This window comes from Gnatocerus cornutus, chromosome 1 (genome assembly GCF_029298725.1).
Source record: "Gnatocerus cornutus isolate USDA-ARS CGAHR chromosome 1, icGnaCorn1.1, whole genome shotgun sequence".
NCBI classification, from domain to species: domain Eukaryota; kingdom Metazoa; phylum Arthropoda; class Insecta; order Coleoptera; family Tenebrionidae; genus Gnatocerus; species Gnatocerus cornutus.
This window is the reverse complement of record NC_142233.1, coordinates 28,807,600-28,828,970: the sequence shown is the minus strand read 5'-3', so window position 1 is coordinate 28,828,970 and position 21,371 is coordinate 28,807,600. Positions and strand designations below refer to the sequence as shown.

Sequence of the window (21,371 nt, the reverse complement as noted above, 5' to 3'; positions counted from 1 at the left end):
GTGTGTAGAATTTCATATAAATTACTTTAACGAGTCGTATAATTTGGAAAGGGGCGGTGCGCCTCGCCGCCCCCACGTGTCCCAGGCGTAGGCGGTGCAGGACAACGGCAGCAACACTTGTAACGAGCGACGCGGCCTCTAGTGTCATACGATAGGTGACATAATTACGTGATAGTAGGCCACTGGGAGCCTGTTAACCCCCGGCTTCTGTCCCGCTGATTTATATTCGACGAAATATGATCAGTCTGATTAACACCCGAGAACGAACCACTAGGCGACGATGCCGTCGATGTTTCGTTTCTCCTCGTCGCGACGTCGGCGACGTCATGACGACGACGCCATGATTATAGGCGAATAGAGAATTTCTCGCTAACTGGATTTTCTCTAATTATGCGCATTCATATTTTTACAGCGATTTCCTCCTTATTTTCCACTCACGGAAATTTTCCTTTGATCAAAAACTTTTTCGGGGTCTTCTAGTTTTAACGATTTCGAAGAAAATACGATTGCTAATTTTTTGTTGCGATAACTATAGTACATCTGGAAGTGGCTGTGGCTAATATTTTAGTAGTGCAGGCAGCATTCTCAATATACCTAATATATTTTTGATTCGGGAGATATTTCCGTCGAAAATATGCATTTCTGCACAAATAACTTCTTTGACTACTTTCGAGCGCTATTCAAACTTGAAGTGTGACGCTGCATCTCCAGGTAGTCGTTTATCGAGGATGCAAGTATTATATATTTCTCAGAATATTTTCCTGACAAAAATGTAGCGACAAAATTGATGGTTTCTGGTTGCTTCCTTGTCTCTAAAGTATTAATCCTCGTGATGATGGACCACGTGGCAGGATCATCAAGAGTTCAGGTGGTCAGAACCGGAAGCGTATCCATTAATAGTCTTAAGAAAACGAGACTATTGTGAAACCGAACGAATCTATTTAGCCACCGTCTCTGGTCGATCTGGATTTTTGCATGTCTACAATGTTCAGCTGCCGTCCAAGCCTTTGAAGTGCGTTGTGCCGTATCTGAGTCGTTTTATATAATTTTGACGTTTTCAGGGGTTGCAAGTTTGTGCGCCCTCTCCGCGTTTCGCATCGGCGGCCTCGTTCATGACGGAAATCTGATATTTCAATTAGGCTCCGACATGAATGGGTTCGTGCAGGTTGTACACGAAATGAATTAATATGTTTCTGATTTCGGGCGTCTCCCTCAAGGTTTCAAAGAAAATGGGAAAGATCGATGCTCGGTTCTCCTCGCTTGTTAAATTAGGTTAAAAAAGGTTTTATAAGCGGAATGTATTTATTTCGGGTAATGTGCTCGATCGACTTGACGTCAGATTTTAATATTTACTTTCGTTTTTATTTATAGCATTAGGTTTTTTGAATTTGTGTTTTTATGTATTTCCAAGTTCGTGTTGCGAGCGAATTATTCCGGGAAAGGTAATTATGGTGCTTATATCATCACACTGCATCGACCTTAAAAAACTGTTCGTTTTTCATAGTTTTTATCTTAACGAAAATACCGAAATTACGACATTGAAAATTGTTTTGGTGTGTTAATTCTTACGTTTTTCTGAATTTCGCAATATATTTTGTTATCTCCGCCCTTAAAAGTTTTTAAGCGATTCGATTTTGAATAGGAGCTTCTACATGATTATTTGGTATGTGTACTCGTTAAAAGTTCTTGGAGACGAGTTGAGAAGGTAGAAATATCACGAGTGTGATTTACTTTTCCAAGGATTTTTTTAAACAAGATATTAATTTGATGTGGTTGCTGATCGAAAAATGAAAAGTATTGAATAATTACGTGTTTTTGGAATTTTTGGTCGGTATTCGTGTATTTGTACATTTGTACGTGTCGCATTACATTATTGACTTTAATAAAACTTTGCGTCTATTTGCTGGCTGGTTTTTGAGCAAAAAGTTGGTCTTTTTGGCAAAGAGAAGTAGTGGCTTGTGGATCATGCGGCCACAATTTCCCGTTTCTATTTGCCAAAAAGAAGGTGAATTTTCTGGCAAAGACGGATACGGCATCTATCTAAGCACAAAGCTCCTCTGTGTCCGTCCACACAGTTTGTATAGGGATTGGGATTTGTTTTTGATCTGTGGTTTGTTTTTCAGACTGTGTCCGTGTCCATGCTGCTGCGCTATTCGCATCACCAGATATTCGTGTTCATCGGTGAGTCTTTTGATTTATAGTAGCTCACGCTCGTCCCGAGGGATCGTCCCGTTGACCTGTTATTTGAACGGGACGATGGATTTGAACATTTGCGCCAAGCAATAGAGCACTTCCGACAAACGTCATCAATGGAATTAATCGGTCTTTTGACGAAAATTGAGCTGACGGAAGCCATGTTGGATGATGGAAAATGGAAGTGTTTCGGGAAAAGACGCGTTACTTTTGTCGTCGCGAAGGATTCGGGGTTTATAATTTGCACACCTTTTTCGGGGTTATTGATTAGCCGAAAACGTCATTTTTCCGCTTCCTTCAACTTCCCCACTTCATCAATCTTTCTTTAACGATTTATGCATATCTGACGGGAGCGCACCCTCAACTTTTATCATTACCGAAGTATCTTCGACGCTAATTGTAAAAAGACGACGGCGATTAGTTTTGGAACCTGGACGAAGATTACTTTTATCAGTTACTGGCGCAGTAAGAGTGGAACAAATATTGTGGGGAAACGCGATTTTGAACACACACTTTTATTCCAAAGTAGGAATAATTAAAGTTGAAGTGGTATTGTTTGACAAACTGTTACAAATCAAATGTACGTTTTGTTTTCTTTCTACCGTTTGCGGATGCGATTGGTTTGTGAGCAACTTTTATTTTCAGCAGTCAGATTTCATCAAACTACCCATTTCGGTCAGCTTCTTATATTTTGGGTTCGAGTTAATACTTTGAACATGAAAAGTCTCAAGGGTCACAGCCTCGGGCTGTCTGGCCGCAGTCCTCCAAACAACTGCTCATGTTGACCGAAGTTGCGGTTAGGCTTTACATAAGAAAGTATATCCGTTTTATCCGTATATCTATCAAAGTCATCCTTTCTGTTTTATTGGAAATATAATGGAGGATAAAGTAAACCGCTTTGCATGGAAATACTCATTTATCTGCAAGTAACAGATTTTTTTATGTTTTCGTTTTTTAATTTGAAACGGAAACACGAATATTGGACGTTAATGCAACCGCATGAAATCGTATTCCTTTTTGACGTAGAAAACTCGAATCTACGTAAAAGAGAAAAATCGCCAAAACCACAATAATTGCTTATAATGAAAGCTGATAATGGATAGAGCGTACGGCACTAATTTTTAAAAAGCGAAGCTTACGCGATGTTGTTACATTGACTGAGATTGCATTTTTTTTCCAGTTGACCTATTGCAGATGTTGGAGTTCAACGTGACAGTGAGTTTCCCGGCAGCTCCTCTACTGACCGTAATTTTGGCCTTAGTTGGTGAGTGTTGTTTGTTTTCCGTCTTGTTTCGCGAGAAATTTTCTTTGGGGAAGCTAAAAAGTTACTTTCTTGGTGTATAATTTAACTTTGCTTTTAATATTGAAAGAAATCCAAACCGCCGAAAGTTTCTTCCGAATAATTTATTTGAGATTAAAGGTTCGGAAATCATAAGATAAAGGGGTTCGTTCTAATCCCGATTAAAGCGCACCTGTTTTGGGCGTTTACCAGCAATTATCTCTTCTGATGTTTCACTTTCTGAAATTTGTTTCAACATCAAAACGAAACACGAGTAATCACGAAATCGTCTTTTTGGGAAATCTTTTTCTCGACGTGATCATTAACTTCTTATTTTGATAGATAGTAATTGGACGAATGACATGTGAATAGCGTTCATAAGGTTTTGATTTTGATATATTAAGAGAAAATGTTTCGTTTCATAACGTGGAACCGAAGCAGCAAGATGAACATTTCAGTAACGACGCTTTATTAAAAATACCCGTGTACAGTGTTTCTTCTGAAAAGAATGTTGTAATTCCAATTTAAGAATTCGTACGATAATGGAAAGTACGCGACATATTTTCTCGGGTCGTGTACTTCTTGCTGGTACATGTCAGCAATTCGTTTGCGTATTTATGGTGTCGTCAAAGAACTATTGTATAACAGCTGGCATATTAACCGCAAAACGGGCGTAGAACGGCTGTGAAAGCGACAGACGAAGAGATCTCGATTAAAGCAGCTCATTGAAGCAATTTGAATAGCACGATTCGATTATGGAACTCAATGGAGCGCACCGCCAATACACATCTGAGGCCTAATGACTTAGAAACCCATTAGATCACTGACCGCCACTTCACATCTCCGATATTGTCCATCATTTATACTTTTCATCACATTTTACGATGGGACATTTACATAATGGAATTGTTCGAACCCCTCGAAACATTTTTTACACCAATTAACCGTTCAATGTAAAAGAATATGAAATGTTTGTCATCGAAATGATTCAAGAGTCGCGCCCATTTAATCTCCTCCATCCACTGCCGCCTAATTTGATCCTTTCTTGAAATCCACGGAGAAAAAGAAAATTAATGAACTGTCTCGATCCACCGGAAGGCAAACAAAACCCTTTCTGCAGATAAAAGACCTTCGCCATAAAAGTGTAAATCGTTGGAAGGAGCATCAAGACGGAAGAAAAAACGACCGCTAACTCTTCAAGACCGGAATAAGCGAAGGGATAAATGACATTGTGTCGTTTCCCCGAACGTCTCGCCATCAGCAACTGGTTGTTGGCGCGGAGCCAAGGCGCGACTCGGCGCACCAGGACTCGTTACTTGTTGATCTGCTCCGGGTTCGTCCTGAGAGAACGACCATCGTCTCGTTCGTTGCCTGTTGCGCCTTCGCTCCTCTTTCTACCAGTTGCTTCTCTACTTGTTGCTACACCAGATCGACGACGAAGGCGCGGATTTATGGCAACGAGCCGCTTCGATGGCGGTGCGAAGACGATAAATCAGGCGTGGAGGCGAGGAACGACCGCTGGCGGTCGTAATTTTACATGTTTGTGGGACGGAAGTATTTGCACTTGGGTACGGTAGTCGATGATTTGCGGTGCTTGTGCAGACGGGGGCACACCTTTAAAAATGGTTGATTCCACGATTTTTTATTTTTAAATGTTAAATTCGAAATTGCGTGACCTATTGCGCGGGAAATTCTGGAATTTGCCATGTGAAAATTGGAAAACGTGAAAATATATAGTTCAAAACGTTGATTACTCTCGGAAATTGCTTGTCCGTATTAATTTCGGTATTATAATTAATCAATGCCAATTCGGTAATCTCCAGTGATGCATTTTCCTATGCACGGCGAGATTAACATTGTTCAAAAATTTATCGTCAAACAAACTGAGACAATAAAAACAGTTCTAGTCGAATATGTCGAACACGATTCAATTAAAATTTTCATCAGATGAAAATTTTCCCATGATTTGTTGTTTACAATATGATTCCATTGGTTGTGGAAAATTTCGTTCTAATTAATTTAGTACGTCGAGTTTGTACTGGCTCAGGTTGCCAATTCACCCGATATCTATTAGGGTCGCGATCGTGTGTCGCATTTTGTCATGGATTTGATGGATGCGGTCATCCGTCATCCACTTCGACAGATCGTTTTTTTAAAATGACCCTCATCGAGTGGCATTAGCGCTAATTAACCATCATGATTAGGATACAGTTTCATTGCAGTTCGAGGCACGCGATTGAACGGGACTTTCTGTTCAATTTGGCCCAATAAAACCAAGCAGAAATTGTTGGAGGAATTTGTAATAACCCGACGAGCAAGCCCTTTATGGTGCTGTTTATATACCTGTAACGAGATATTAAATAATAAAATAAAACAGCTATAAACTTTAATTTCCAATCAATCGCACGCTTTCTCTTTTTATACCTAATCCTTAATACTGGTTTTCCCGCCCTCAAATTCAATAAACATTTTTCTGAAAAAATTGCAGCTGTTTGTCCAGGCTTCGGGCTCATTAATATCGTTGAAGGCATGTCGTCGTCCCTTACAGTTTGCCCACGTTTCCCTGAAAGACAAGCAATTTATCTGGGACACAAATTGTTCTTCGCAATTAATGTTTGTAGTCGGGAAAAATTAAACAAAGCATCTACTCTTTTACGATAATAAATATTTACAATTTAGTATCGTCGGTGTTATGATGAAAGAACAGAAAAAAAAATTCGCTTGGTGTTTCCACCATGACGGGCGGTTGAAGAAGCCTAGTCAACAATGAACTCGTTTAGGTGGCTGCTTTGTCCAGAGTTGTGCCACTTTCAGGAAGCACTGCTACTGGTTTCTCCAATTAACACCACTCCGCCAACAATGAGGGGCTGAACGCCAATCTCGACGTTTGGTGATATTTCCCGGGAACATCGTTATGGAGCGTTTTTATACAGTCGGCAAAACATTATCGTAAACTTGGCTTCGGGGAAACTTTGCAAAAACGTATATAAAAAAAAATAATTAATTCCGCCGGTTGTCTAAGAAGAGTGTATTTTTTAAATCTAAACTTCAAAATTTTTCTTTATGACTTTTAGTAATTATATAGGCCGCCAAAATCACTAAAATTCCATGAATTTTATACACGCAGTTTTTATATAATTGGGAGCAATTTTGGGGCTAGTTTATTGCTTCAGTTCAAACATCCATAACAATATTTCGTCGTTGGAAAGCCTATAATCTGTGTTTCATCTCGTGTTAAAAATAGAAAATTATTTGATAGTAAATCTATAAAAATAGTAGATTTTGTTATAAGCAGAAAAGTGGTACTTTTGTCGAGCAATTAAATGGCGAAGCGTAGCGTAGCCCAGCGAATGTAAAACTGCAAGACACCAAAAGTCACTTTTCGGTCAAATAACAAATACTACTTTTTCTCCAAAAGAAAGATTCATTTCCACAAGCGACACTGAGTAAACTTAAATTGAACTATAAACATGGATGGCTATACAAAGTAGTTGTCATTGATGAATCATGACATTTACTGGGGAAAATATTGGTTTCAGAGAGTTTTAAAGTTAAGATCGTGCAAGTGCTATACAAAATGAAAGTCTCAAATAGTAACGGTCACGAAAAGTACTTTTTTGTCTAGGTAAAAAAAATGTTTCTTTGACAACGGGCGCTTTTCATTACTTGCATATAACAAAGTTGCCGACTTTATTGTCTCAAAACGACTAAAAAATAGAGACTTTTGTGACGTTTGGAGAAAATATATTTTAATAATCTTTTTTTTTGTAGTTATTTTTGATTATTTTATAGTTAAACTTAAAGTTAAATTTACGTTCAGATCTACACGAGTCTAGTTCTTAATGCTAAAATGTTTTAAGGATTTTAATATACAATGCAATCATTTGGGTGCACTTATTTGCACCTTTTTCTTAAAATAGAAAAAAAAAGTGCTTTGATGCACGGATTGCTGTTGTTTAAGCAGATATTTGTAGTTTATAACATTCCAATTTTTTTTATACGTATAGTTTTGTTTTATGTATTATTATTTGGTAATGATTTGTCTATTTTTGTATATACACATTATAATAATAAATAGTACCGTATGAGCAACAAAATTTTAGATAATAGGAGGCCATGAAAAACAAATGAATTTGTCGTTGATTGTCTAAACTAAGCCGTCAAAATTTGACAGTTCTCGGCATGGCATCTTTGGATGGTGATTATTTTATTATGGTATGGATTGGTGTGCAGTTATTTGAAGAAATCGGGAGCGTGCATCGTAGCAATGGTTCTGGCAGAACAAGAAGTTCAAAGAGCCGAAGACATCAAAGATTCAAGCACATATGATTGGGTATGACAACAAAAGCCGACATACGTTTCCAAAACAAAAGTTTGTAGACAGCCACCCTTTATCTAAAGTTTTTTTGCTCATATGGTATATTATGTGACTAGTGGTATAAATTTCACTTTAGACACGAGCGAGCATAGTGAGTGTCACCAAAATATGGATATTGTTATACACATAGGTATATATAATTATGTTTATATTGTTTTCCAAGATTTATTTAATAACGAATTGAAATGTCTAAAAATTGTCTAACTTCTTTTATAGATGTCGTAATTGGAATTTTTATACTTTTGATCATTATGTTCTTATAATTCAAGATACAAATTTTTTGTTCATCCAGAGCGAATTGCCCAATTGCCCAAAATAACTTTTGGTTATGGTTTTTATTGAAATTTCGAGAAGAAATCGTTGCGAAATATGACGCGGTTTGCTTAGTGTTTAATCCAATTCGATTTAAGGATGTCGTTAAAGCCGTGCTGCCAAAAATTTATTCTTCTCGACTTTCCCCGTCGATAAAGCCAGTTTGAGTGTTACGGTTCTTTTGCAAGTCAATTCTTAAGAATTTCATAAGCTGCGTGACTCAAATGATTTATGAGATGACGTTTACATCTTTCACTTCTTGAGCTGCATCCCTTGCGAATTATAAAAAGAATGGAGTTGTCAGTGGTTGCGTGCTAGCAAATTAAACATTAGTGTTGTTGAGCCACAGTTCCATGTAATTAGGCTCTCTTCATTTGAAACTGGCTTCTGTTTTTGAGACACTTTGCTTCTGCGTTAAATGGAGCCGATTTAAGAAGATAAAACCATCCGCCAGCGTTCAATTTTGGTCCTCATTGACGCATTAAATCCGGTCTTGTGTTAATATTTTGGTTTATGCCCTGAAGAATCCCTCGCCGCCTTGACGACATTTCATTTCCCATTTATTTCGTTTAATTCCCGGATGAATCTCGAGTGTCTTGGTGACAAGGCGTGATATTGTCTTTCCTAACTCGCCATTGTCTTTTTCGTCTGTTTTTGGATTTAGTAAAAAAAGTGTTGGGGAACTAAACTGAGCATGAAATTTTGTCCAGAATAAGCAAAGTGAATGCGAAATTCAATTCTTTTCTTTAAAATGCAAACACGTAAAATTTCAGGGCGTTTATTCCTGTAATAGGAGCCCTGTTGGGATGCTAAATCTAAATCCGTAATGAATTTAGTGATATTCAGGAGTTGGAATTTTGCGCGGGTCGGAGGTTCCGAGGGGTTTGTTTATTCGCGTTAGTTATTTGTTGGGATTAAGCGCAGTGAGTTTTTAATGCTTAATTAACCGAGAGTAAATAAAACGAGATCGATTCGACGTTGTTGATCAAGTAACCTAACATTGCCAGTAAGGGTTGTTTGTGAATCGTATGCCTCGGGAAAGCGATTTAATTATTGTGCCATGCGGAAAAATCGTCGTCCTCTTGTTATTATGATGGCGACGTCGTAGAATTTCGTATTCATAATGTTACGACGAGAGGAGAGGGAGACTCTTAAAGAATGAAATTAAAAATACATTCACATAAGAAGTCGCCCTGCCTTCGTCGATCTACTTTATGAAACTAAAGGAAGGAAAATTATCGGGGTCTCCAGAGGAATAAAATCTCTTTCTGACACTGTAATGCAGTTTGCGACGCAGCTCACCAACGACGGCGACGGGGCTCGACTACATATTTTCGCTTTAAATGAACTACAAAACACCCATAAATCAGACTTTCAATAAAATGCGACGGTAGGTACTTTCGCATTGTGCAACGTTTTGTGCGTTGCAATTGCATACACCCGAATGGAATGATGATAATAACTTCTAATAGATGAGTAAAATTCTAGAAAATATTTTTTGCTTTTTAGTAAACCATTTCTAAGACGAATAAAATCGGATTTTGAATTTGACTGAATCGGTCAGAATAACACTCCAACATCTCATTTATAAATCAGTCTTGGTCTTACATGATTAATCTAGATCGGGTGCGCGTCCGGTTGACAATTTTACTTTTTTTAAATCACACGTTTTACATTTAACATTTTTTACACATCCCAGTTTTAATTTGAAATAAAATGAATGAAAAAGTCTAGAAAATCTACAATAATGGAGACAAAATAAAAATCCAAGGAATTTTAAAGGAAATGTAGAGGAGAAGAATAATAAATGCACAACAAATAAGGGAAATCTAAAGAAAATCTGGAGAAACTAAGAAGCAGTCAATTTGTGCACAATCTAGAAGAAATCATGAGATAAAAGAATTTAGAGAAACTAGAAAGAACGTAAGCTAATCTTTAAGGAATCTATAGAGAATCGAAGAAAATTTGTGGACAATATAGAGAAAATGAAACTTAAATGTAGAGAATCTGAGAAAAATAAGGAAAAAATACAATCAAGAGGAACTAAAAAGAATTCAAAATGAATGTATGAGCAATCTAGTTAAATCAAAATAAAATCTAGAAAATCTAAGGAGATTTTAAAATTGTATGTAATATCCATTCACAAAACATAGAAATTAAGTTACCTTTGATTTCTGTAAAATCAGAGTGTACTTTTCAATCATCATTTCACGGGACTGTACTTTGAAGTTTGTTGTAAATGTCAGTTCAGTTTGTTTAATTTTAGTGTACCTTAGAGAACTTCTTAGTGTCTTGTTGAAACTTCCCAATGCAGAAATTATCTACTTTTTACGCTTTCTTGCAGAGTGAGTCGAAATTAAAGATTTTATTTTGAAATTTTGGCATTATAATTGTCAAATGTCCATTTGGTTACCAATCTCACCAACTGTTCCGTTTAGGGTTATTTTTTATCGCCAACCATAGTAATTTTTATGTTTTGTGAATGGATATTATCTAGTATGTACATATATAAAAATACTCATGGCTCTAGAGAAGTGCGTCGGACTGTCTTTCGAAACATGTATTTTATACTTACAATTTTTTCTGTTAAAGAGAATTGTAGGCAAAATCTAGAGTACCTATCCAATGAAAGTCGAGAGAATTTGTGGCAAATAATAAAAAATATGATAAATCTTATGTACATTTGAAAAATTTATGAATTTAGAGAATCTAAAGAAAACGTAAATAACTTAGAACAAGCTTTTAAAGAATAATAATCAGTAAAGAAAATTTAAGAAAAAATCTAAACCGAATTTAGTCAGAATAAAAAAAGCACAAAAACTGAACAAAATTACCTAATTGAAATTCTAAATAGTTATTTAAGTTACAAGGTTAAAAACTCATTCTTTATCGCATGAGTGACTGCTTTATAACACTCGAATGCCATGAAGAGGCTTTTTAAAAGTCTATTTTACAACGTTTTATCTACGATTCTTTTGCCTTTCTAATTTATACAAAAGTTAATTGGAAATCATCGATCATCAAATGCCAAAATAAATAAAATTTAACAACTCATCAGTCGTTTCTAAGCAATAGGCAAAGTTTACTAAATGTCGAATTATTGAACTAAAATACATATGTTCAAAAAACATATTTTTTATACTATTGTATATAAAATAATAATTTATTTATAATCTACAAAAAATTTGGAAGGCCGTTTAGCATACATACAGGGTGTTCAAAAATGGCGGACCAACTATTCACTACGTGAATCTTCAGATAATAACTAGTAGCTAAATTAATTTTTTTCAATTATTGGGTGTTTCGTTGGAAATCTACAGCCGGTTAAAGGGGCGCTAATTATGGCACAAAAGTTTCCTTATAATGAACTCAAGGTTTACAAAATTCTACTAGACTTCATGTTTTGGGTGACATTTACATATTTACAGTCTTTAAATGCCTTAAATGTTGATAGAAAACGTTATTTTGTACTTTTAAAATTAAGCTCAAAAGCGCAAAATTAATCTGGCAACATTCCACTTCAAGAATTCAGTAATTAATTGTTGCCTAGTGCCTGACAATGACCATTTTTTTAGAAAAGTCAAACATTTTTTAGGTGTCACAAACTAGAGGAGTTTATTTCTCTAATGATGTATAATTTTGCTGAATATACCGACATGTGAAGGAAACAGGCGAGATGCAGTAAGGGAGTACGCTTGTGAATTTCTTAACCGGCAAATTTCCCCCCAAGAATACTTTTCAACGAGTTTATCAACAGATATGTGAGATGGGCCGATTGGAACCAAATTTATCAGGATCATGGACGACCCAGGACTATTCACACACCAAGAAGAAAACAAATGGTTCTTGATCTATTGTGATTTTTACTAGTCAGGTGTTATCAAAGCTAATTGCAAACCATAGTAACCAATTACATGATTTATTAATAATTGTAACTACCAAAGTGTTGCTCTGGTATCAAAATTATACTCCTAATAATTACCGAAAGAATTGAACACTGTTGCCGTTTTTCGCAATATTTAAAGTTATTTTGCTCCCGTACAAAGCTTCAAATAAAAATTTTAAACTGCATTTCCAATTCACAGCGTCTTAGAGTTTGACGTTCTTATCAGTTGGTCCGCTATTTTTTGAACACCCTGTATAGAAAATTAAACAGAACTGAGAAATTGTCTCGAAAACCTGAGAAAAACATGAAATATGAAAACTTTCTACAGAATTCAAAAAGATCTACCCAATAAGAATGAATCCAGAAAGTCTAAAATGCTAGTTAAGTAAGTCTAAAATCCTTACAAATGTCGGTTGAAAAATCTAAACCCACATTTATAATGAGCGACAAATTTCTTTGACATTTCATAGCCACCCTTGATGCTAGAAACACTTGTAAACACCTTGTATTTTGAAAGAATCTAAAAAGTGTAAAATGGAATTAAATAAAAAGTTTATATAGGCAAGCTAGAGGGAATCAATCGAAAGAAATATTTAGCGAGAATGAACAAGAAATCTAGAGAGACTGAAGAGATAGAATGTAAAGGGTATGTAAAGAGTATGTGAATAAACCACAAGGAAAATGTAGATATTGAAGAGGTATCTAATCTAAAATTAAAGTTAGAATTTGGCGCCAAGGATTACTTTAATTTTTTCTTTTTTTTTCTTGTCTGTTTTCTCACCGCCTCTGTTAACACTGTAAAAATGAAACTCTAAAGAAATTTATTTTCTTAGAAATTTTAATTTTTAGTGTGTACTGAAAACTAGCAGTGAATTATTACCTAAATTTACAAATTCTTCCACGTATTCTTCCTTGTATATTTTCCGGTAAATGCTTTCTCGCTATAAAATATAAATAAAGCCAGGAAACTTAATTAAATATAAACGTCTAAATTTTGTTGACCAGTGATTTCAACGACCGACATTGCTTTTGCTGGCTTCAAACAAGTCAAATAAGATTTTATTAAAAATGATTACATATCTCTCATTATAATCCACAGCTCCGGTTGTTTACGCTAAGAAGAGTTGATTCCTCATTTTACATCATTAGCTTGTCCTGGGAGCGTATTTTTCATAAGATTCACTTCCATTTTACGTTTTCTGGAAAAACAAAAGCGAGATGCATCCTAATTGTTAAAACACACTTCATTATACTGACTAGTTATCATCCAGCTTATTTTCCAGCGAGCTTTTTACCCTAGTCAACAAAATACCGTCGACTAGAAAAGCGCAACTTGTTACGACTTGAAAACTTGCTCGCCGAAGTTTTTATTTATTTGACTATTTTTGTCGCTTCTTGCAATGTGAAGCGAAAGGTAATTCTCAAGCACTGTAGGCAATCTCGAGTTATCTGTATGGGTTTGCTGAGGAGCTTTTCTTGGGGATATTTATTTGCAAGGATTTTTTAATTTTCTGAGATGTTTGCGGTCGTTTTTTCTTATATTAAAGGGAAACACGGCCATTTATTTATCTACGCCCACTTTTGTTTCAGGCATGGAGGCTATAATGTCCGAATTTTTTAATGACACGACTACAGCTTTCTACATAATTTTGATCGTATGGATGGCTGACCAGTATGACGCGATCTGTTGCCATACCGCTATAACGAAACGTCACTGGCTGAGGTAAGTACTCAAATTTTACAGGATCGTATTAAACCGCAGTTAGAACACTTTATTGTCGCTTGTTCGCCACCAATTTAGCGGATAAATGCAATTATATTTTCCACTTTCCAGACATTGCTCGTCATTGAATTTTCTCTTTTTCGCGAATTTGAATATTAAATCTACGTTTACGTTCATTCTTGGAAACTTTGCGAAAGAACTACTTAATACTGTCGTGAGCTATGCTACTGGCACTAATTAATTAGTATCAGATGCGAATGCTGTAGCTATTATAGCGTAGCATTGCATTGGATGGATTTACACAGCTAATTACTTGGGCATTTTTAATTGAGTAGGATCAAAGTAAATCCCTGTGCAAGGGTTTGTCCAAAGAACAGACGGTGAATTTTCATGGAAGTGCTTTGAATTTGGTGAAACGAACATTTTTTACCTTTATAACGAATTCAGCTTGCTCTCTATTGTTTTTTCATTATTTTTTTTGACCGGGATTTCGCTGAAGCCGAGAACAGATATTTTGTAGTTGATTATGACCTCCTGCTAATTTTAATGAAACTCAGGAGGTCGAGCAAAAATAGCGCGCATTTTTTTTGGATTTGTAGTCTTTGCTTCTGCTCCTCGTCGGGTCACCAGCCTAGTCGAACACAATAAGCTTTTGTTTACGATAGCAGTTAGCATGGAATAAATGTTGACGGGTTTATAAGAAAGCAATCAGGCCTAGCGCCGCGGGTTGCGATCAATCCGGCCTCCGCCTGGATACCAGTCCGCCCTCGGGGGTGGGCATTCCAATCTCCGCCGCCATCTGCCGTTCGCGGCCCGTCCCATGACCGTTGCGGCCGACCTGGATATCTCCGCATTTCACGAACGAAACCTTTGATACGGTTCACCGGTGAGATTTGAGATGAGAAGACTTGAATGCATACGAGGTGCGACAGGTGGAACTGTTGACACGGTGGTGGTTAACGTTTTTTGTTTTTTGGTTGGTTGTATTTATTAGAGGGTGGGTCGATCTGGATGATGCTTTTGCTTGAATGATTTTTTTTTCAAAATGGAATTACGACGTGTAATCAGGGGTTTATATTGGGTCCTTCGATGGACGAAATTGTACGAGTCAAAGTTTATTATAAAAGGGTGACACGGGTTTGGGAAAGTAAATTTGGGAGAGAAAGAGAATAATAGGGAAACGACTGGGAAAGCGGAACGATTGGGATTTAAGTACGATGAATTGGTGCGGACGAAAATTTACCCCTTTCTAGTTCTTCTTCTTGTTATTTATTCTACCACAAATTTGGAGCACTTAAAGACATGACGGACGTCGCGCTAATTGATTTTTATCAAAACTACTTACATATACTTCATCTTTAATAATTGAAAATTTTAAATTTTTGAGTTTGGCACCGGAGCACCGAATATTACGGACTACTACTTTCTGGCGACTACCCAAAATTTCAATTGCTTCTAATTTAGTTATTTGTTCAAACACGGTAAAAATTGGCACAGTTTTAGATTATGTCTGAATTTCTGGGTTAAATGAGCACCAATAACTTACAAATAAACAGATATTGACCAAAGTCGGTTTTGAGGTGATTTTCAAGGAACACTTTCGGGGCAAAAACGACATTTAATTCTTTCGAGTTACAATCAATTGAAAGAGCGGCTCCAAATCTATCAACGGGCTAAATCTCAGATCGGCAGGACTAGTAGTTTACGAGTGCTGGCCAAGACTATGTGTCGTAGTTTCTAAAGCAAAGGCCATTAAAATTTCGAAGCTTAAAATTTACTCTCGGAAACAATAATCATTCTAATTCTCTATTTTAATAACTTATAGGAAAAAGTAGCAAATTTTTTGATTCTGCGTGAAATTCTGCATAAATGAGAAGCAAATTTTCTACTCTATAAATACTTATTTCGGTACAAGGCCGCAACAAAAGTGCAAGAATCACGATCGCGAAAATTTTGTATTTGTCGTAGCTTCGAATATATGGAGCATCGAAAATTACGGAATAAATTTCCACCGAAACAGACTTTTAGTAAATAACTACTTGATTAAAATTGGTGGATGCGCCGCGCCGGGTTAAAAAAACTTTCTCACTTTAACAGATATAGACCACATAATTATTGAGTGAGAAACTGACCACTTTACAACATTTTAAAGGAGCTTTTAAAGATATTATGGACGCAGCGGTCTGGGAGAAATTTTTGATAAGTTGCATAATTACTTACGATGAAAATTGATGGATGCGCCGGGCCAATTTATAATATTTAATTACACTCTTGCAAGCATTAGATTCTGTGGAATAAATGAGACAAACAAGACAATCGTGCAAGATCAGGATGGTCTAGTGACGATTTTAAGAGTGATTGTCACAAGATAGCAGCGGCTAATGGGGCGAGCAACGACTCGCATTTGCATGATTGTCACCAAAGACAAGGATTAATAAGAGCAGCGACGACGGCTGCATCTTTCGTAGAGACGGCAGTCTTCAAAATTTAGGAATTTCAATTAACATCCGCCATAAATATATTACGATTGTGGGGGAAAAATACAGCCATATGGTTTCAATGGAGATGAGGCAAATGAGATAATTACAAATTGGCTTTGGGCACACTTAACTGCGTACATATGCAACATAATGCCATAATTTATTGGATTATTGGATGTTTAAGTAGATAATGATAAATGATGATGCAGCGAATGTGCATAAAGTTTGGATTTTCGTGTCAACTAGTTCGTTCAAAAATTGTAGTTTTGTAGAGGACGTAATTTTTGTACGAAAGGCGGTAATATTAGAAACCTAATCCTGTTGGGGATTGATATTTTACGGTTGATCTTACATCCATTAAAGGTTTGTTTGCATAAAATATTAACTTAATCTCCCTTTTCGAGTAACCACTTTGGCTGAAATTTCATGGAACAACTCTCATCTGTAGTTGTTGTTTTCTCTTTTTGCTGCTGTTAATTTTATTTTGCTGAAATTTTATACTATAGTTCAATTCTGTTATTAGTTTAGAAATAACATTTTACTGCATTCACGGATGTTTGGGTTTTACCGTACTAAACTTGAGGGGATTTTCAATTTGAATGTATCAATTAGCCGTCGCCGTCGAGCGAATTTAAACTCATCATTCTTCTGCACGTAACTGCACCAATTTCGCCTCTTGACAACGAAATGATAAAACGATGCCTTTCGTCAATAGTCCGAAGTATCAATTACGATAAAGCTAAGTGGTACATCTCAAAGCTTCACATTAATTTTCTAACGATGTTATTATGCAAATTGCCAAATATTGTATGTTTACTTCGAAGTACCGGAATATGAGGCTCCCTAATGTCATTTTCCACTATGAGATCTGCATTTAATCGAATAAAGACACCATCACAAAGGGGAGAAGCTGGAGGTTTGTAAGCGATATCTGGGCGGATGAGGGGCTGAAACCGCCCAGGGGAGCACCGCGTCCCATAGATTAGACTCCGGCGATCCGTGCTGCAAACAATGACCTCTCAGACTTTCTCAGTTGCTAGATGACCAGCAGATTCTCCATTCGACACTAATGCGACCCTTTTACAATCGAACAAAGGGCGTCAGTCATCGTCGACCATTCGGAGAAGTGCTCCCTTTTTGGTAAACTGACTCCTAGACGTTCTCGTAAATAAGAATAATTAGTCCGCACAATGTACACATTGAACTAACTGCTTAAAAATTAAAAAGTTCTCGTAATGCGACCAGCGCTTAATTAAGCCATTCCGGAGTATAAAATCGGCCATTTCCCTAATTATCGACAATCTCAATTAAAATCCCATAACAATATGCACGCGACGTGTTCTAAACAGTCCAGCCCATATCTTGATGAGCCACCTAATTAGACGTTCCCACGTGCCCAATTCCACAATTTCAATTCGGTCATTGAACATCAGTGGGCGGTCGTCCTTGTGTCTCCAACCGCCACACTGTCGCCTGTTCTGATCAGGACTTTTTGTCCTTGCCGGTTGATGCTTGGTAATTTATGACAAGAGCACCATCTATCATTAGCTAATGAAGACTGAATAAACCCTAATTCACCCGAAATGATCCGCTTGTTTGTTCGAAAGGACATTATTATAATTTGTTTGATTTGCGAACGAGTACGGCCTCTCGAATAAAACCACGGAAATAGTGATTACTGAACACTCAAAACCGTCATTATTTCTCGAGCAAACAAGCGATCGTTTCGATGTGGATGAAAAACTCCGATGCGAGATGACACAAAGTGCTTATTACTGGACGGCGATGCTTGGCGCGATACCACATCACTCCCTGTATGTTTAACTACATGTTTGCTGAAGGGGAGGAGCGAAATTTTTCCTCCCAAAATGGAATTCTGCAGTTGCATGCTAATTCACCGCCAGATTCTACTAGATTTAGTTCATCAACACGAGATGTTGTTCTCTCCATTTCTCTTTTGTTGTTTACGATGTTTGTAGCCATTATTCTCGAGATCTTGAGGAGTCCTTGGTAATTTCTTTTAAAAAACGCATTTTTAGTTTAACCTGTGCCCTCGAAATAATAAAATTTCGCGTTTGTGCTGTGTGCTTATCGCTAGACGGCTCTCGTGTAAAAATGTACAATCACTAAAGCTTCCTGTTAATTGTTCCATCAAACATCGTCCCTTTTGCAACAGCGCTAAAATAATTTGTAAACAGATTAGGAAAATTGACTCCTATAAATCCTTACAGCGCATCCGAAATTTCAATTGAATTCGGCTTAATCCTCACGTACAAACAAACAAACAAACTGCCGTATTGTCGGACATTATTTGTATCTACGAGGAAATTTATATTCGATTTTTAAACAGGTTTATACGAGTATATGGATGCAACTAACGAAATTTAGGAGACACAGGTTTTGTGCACTAATTGGGCTGCAGTTTTGTATAGTTGCTAAATAAGAGGATCAGAATAGTACTTCTAATTTATTGTATTCGTAATCCTTAGACATTGTTAGAACGACGAAAAGAGGCAATTTAATGGTAATTTTTATTTTATTTACGTCTGCTTTCTCATATCGTGGGTGAAATATGTTTGCTATATTTTATTGGAAAATCACGTCGTGGCAGTTTTAGGGGTAGCTTTAACTTCTTTTTATTTTTTTTGTGCTGGTCTAAAAAGAAATAAGAAATTTTCGAAAATTTTGGTTGGTGTTAAAAATGAAGATCTGTTTTCTAAAAATTAATTTTTGTTAGATCAGTTGGTAAATGTTTGTAAAACAGTGCATTCTCTTAATTTCAGGACTGCTGTTAAAATTAATAAAGTTACGAATCTCAGAATTTTGGCTTTCTCTTAAGAAGGTTTTAAATAAAAATTCTTTAAAATGTCTCTGTAATTATAATATTAAAAATATCACACTTTTGCGATTTAATAGTAATTTTTGGAAATTATTGGTTTGCCTTAAATTTTTCAGGGTAAAATTAGACGTACCCAATTATAAAAGTCGAACATAAATTAAGTACCTATAGAATTTTTTATTATTTTAGGAATCCAACATTTGGAGATTTAAAAAAATGCCACTCTGGTAGTTTTAATGCTACAGTAACGAAATCTGGAAACGTTACTACTTTCGACATGTTTATTAATCGGGCTCAATTACAAACTTCTAGAGAAAAGGGACAAATTGGAGAAAATTGTATTTACATAGTCAAATGTAGAATGTCATTAAATGCCAAAATGAAGTCATTCATTGGCTCGCATGATCTTTATCAAAGCAGTTTTTATAACAATTGTAGCTTTCCACTCATTGGCTAGATGTCCAAAACTGTTGTTTATTGGATAGGTAGGTACATTTGTAAGCTAATTAAATCATGCAGAATAAAGAATCATTTCATTGGATTGTGACGCAGATGACAAAAAAACGTTCAAAATAAAAGAACTAGAGCTCTGGATTGATAGCGTTATTTTTTCTGGAACGGTGAAAACCGACACAAAATTCTCGTCCCAAAAAAATCAAACTACATCGCAGGAAATGGTTGGTGTTAAAAATGCTGCATTTCTACAAATTTTTATTTGGATGAAATCATTAGATTTATACAATTGAATGCTATGAATTTAAAAATTTTTGCTACGGCTTTAGAGGAAATCTTTAGAAAATTTCTTTGTTTTTACATTTTACCTGAAATTTCGTTGTCGTAACTACCAAACTTGCACCTTTTAATGTAAGTGGAAGGTAGTTATGATTTTTTGCTGTAAAATGTAACATTTTTAAAAATCTTCTTTTTTAATTTGAAACAGGTAATTATTGTACTGAATTTAATTATTGGGCTTCCAAAACATTTACAGTAGGTAATTTAACAATTATTTGATATTTTTGAATATTTCGAAATGTTATGGTGAATGAGTTTAAAACCAATGGAATAAATTCAAGAAATACAGGGTGTTTTTGAAATGCATGCACATAAAGAGTGCGATAATTTCTTATCACAAATTGAATTTTCAAATGACATATTTTTACACCCAAGTGCCTAAAAGTGACGTAAGAGTGCGTAAAAGTGAGCTTAAAAGTAAGTGATTTTGACGGGAATTGAAATTGTAAGTAAGCAATCGTTTTGTATTTCCGTTTATAGATTTATCGGCTGTTGTTATATTTCACGCATATTCGCACCGATTTCTGAAATTTCAAGCGCTGCATCTCTGTAAAAACAGTGCGGAAATTTTGTCAAATGGAATGCTAATGTTAAAATAATTGTCAGAAGCGTCACTTGCATTTTTTGCTGCGATTGTAGAAAAATTGTTGTCTTCTATTCGTGCGAAATGGATTTTACACGCACAGAAAATTTTGTTCCAAATACATCTAGAGCGTAAAGTAGTACCACTTCGCAGCTTGTTGCTAAAACAGCAAATTTTTCAAAATTCCTCTTTCGGATTTGAACATTTTGATTTACCATGATTAATAAGTTTACAATACCACTAAATTTAATTTCTAAAACTCCGGAGGTTGTCTGTCTTAAGAGCGGTCGCTACCTAAAATCCTTATGGGCAATGCAATGTAAACTAGAGCCATCATAACTCAAAATCGGTTTGGACTAGAAAACTGAAATTTAGAATATATACTGTCCTTGTAGTTATCTACAAACTGCATGCTTTTTTTTATTGATATCGCCCCTGGAACGGTAATTACACTGCATCAATTTTGGCTGAAGACTGTAATTTCGGTTTGCGTTGTTGTATCAAAAATGAATCCAATCGGATTGTAAAGCAAGTCGTTCTGAATACAACGGTTATAAGTTTTAAAAAATATTCCAATAATTAAGCGAGTATTCGTAGCGTAAAATTTTAGATTCTAAATCGAAGTTGAAATTTTGTAATTTACATTTAATACATTATAATAGCTCTTTCTTGGAAATGGCAATAGGAAAATAATAGAACGGTATTTTCATCTTTGCACTGCATTATTGGACCAAAGGAAAAATGTTAAAAAAAACCTCTTATATTAATAAGGATTTCTGTACTAGGATCAACAGCCTATTTCACGTTCCTATGCATTTGTTATACAGAACCGGAAGCCAAAATTTGTTTTTTATCACCAATAATTTTGTCGTCGCGACGCTTTAAAAATGTAGTTTGTAAGTTTTA

General features: G+C 36.0%; 1 protein-coding gene across 2 annotated transcripts in view; it reads left to right on the top strand.

Annotated features, from left to right (window-relative positions):
* LOC148181340 (membralin) overlaps window positions 1-21,371 on the top strand; it is a 41,694-nt gene that overhangs the window by 3,598 nt on the left and 16,725 nt on the right. For both annotated transcript variants that reach the window (XM_088032780.1, XM_088032788.1), the window contains 3 exons: window positions 2,124-2,181; window positions 3,374-3,457; window positions 13,639-13,771. In XM_088032780.1, coding sequence (XP_087888906.1) covers window positions 2,124-2,181; window positions 3,374-3,457; window positions 13,639-13,771 — 275 coding nt within the window. The remainder of the gene's footprint in view (window positions 1-2,123; window positions 2,182-3,373; window positions 3,458-13,638; window positions 13,772-21,371) is intronic.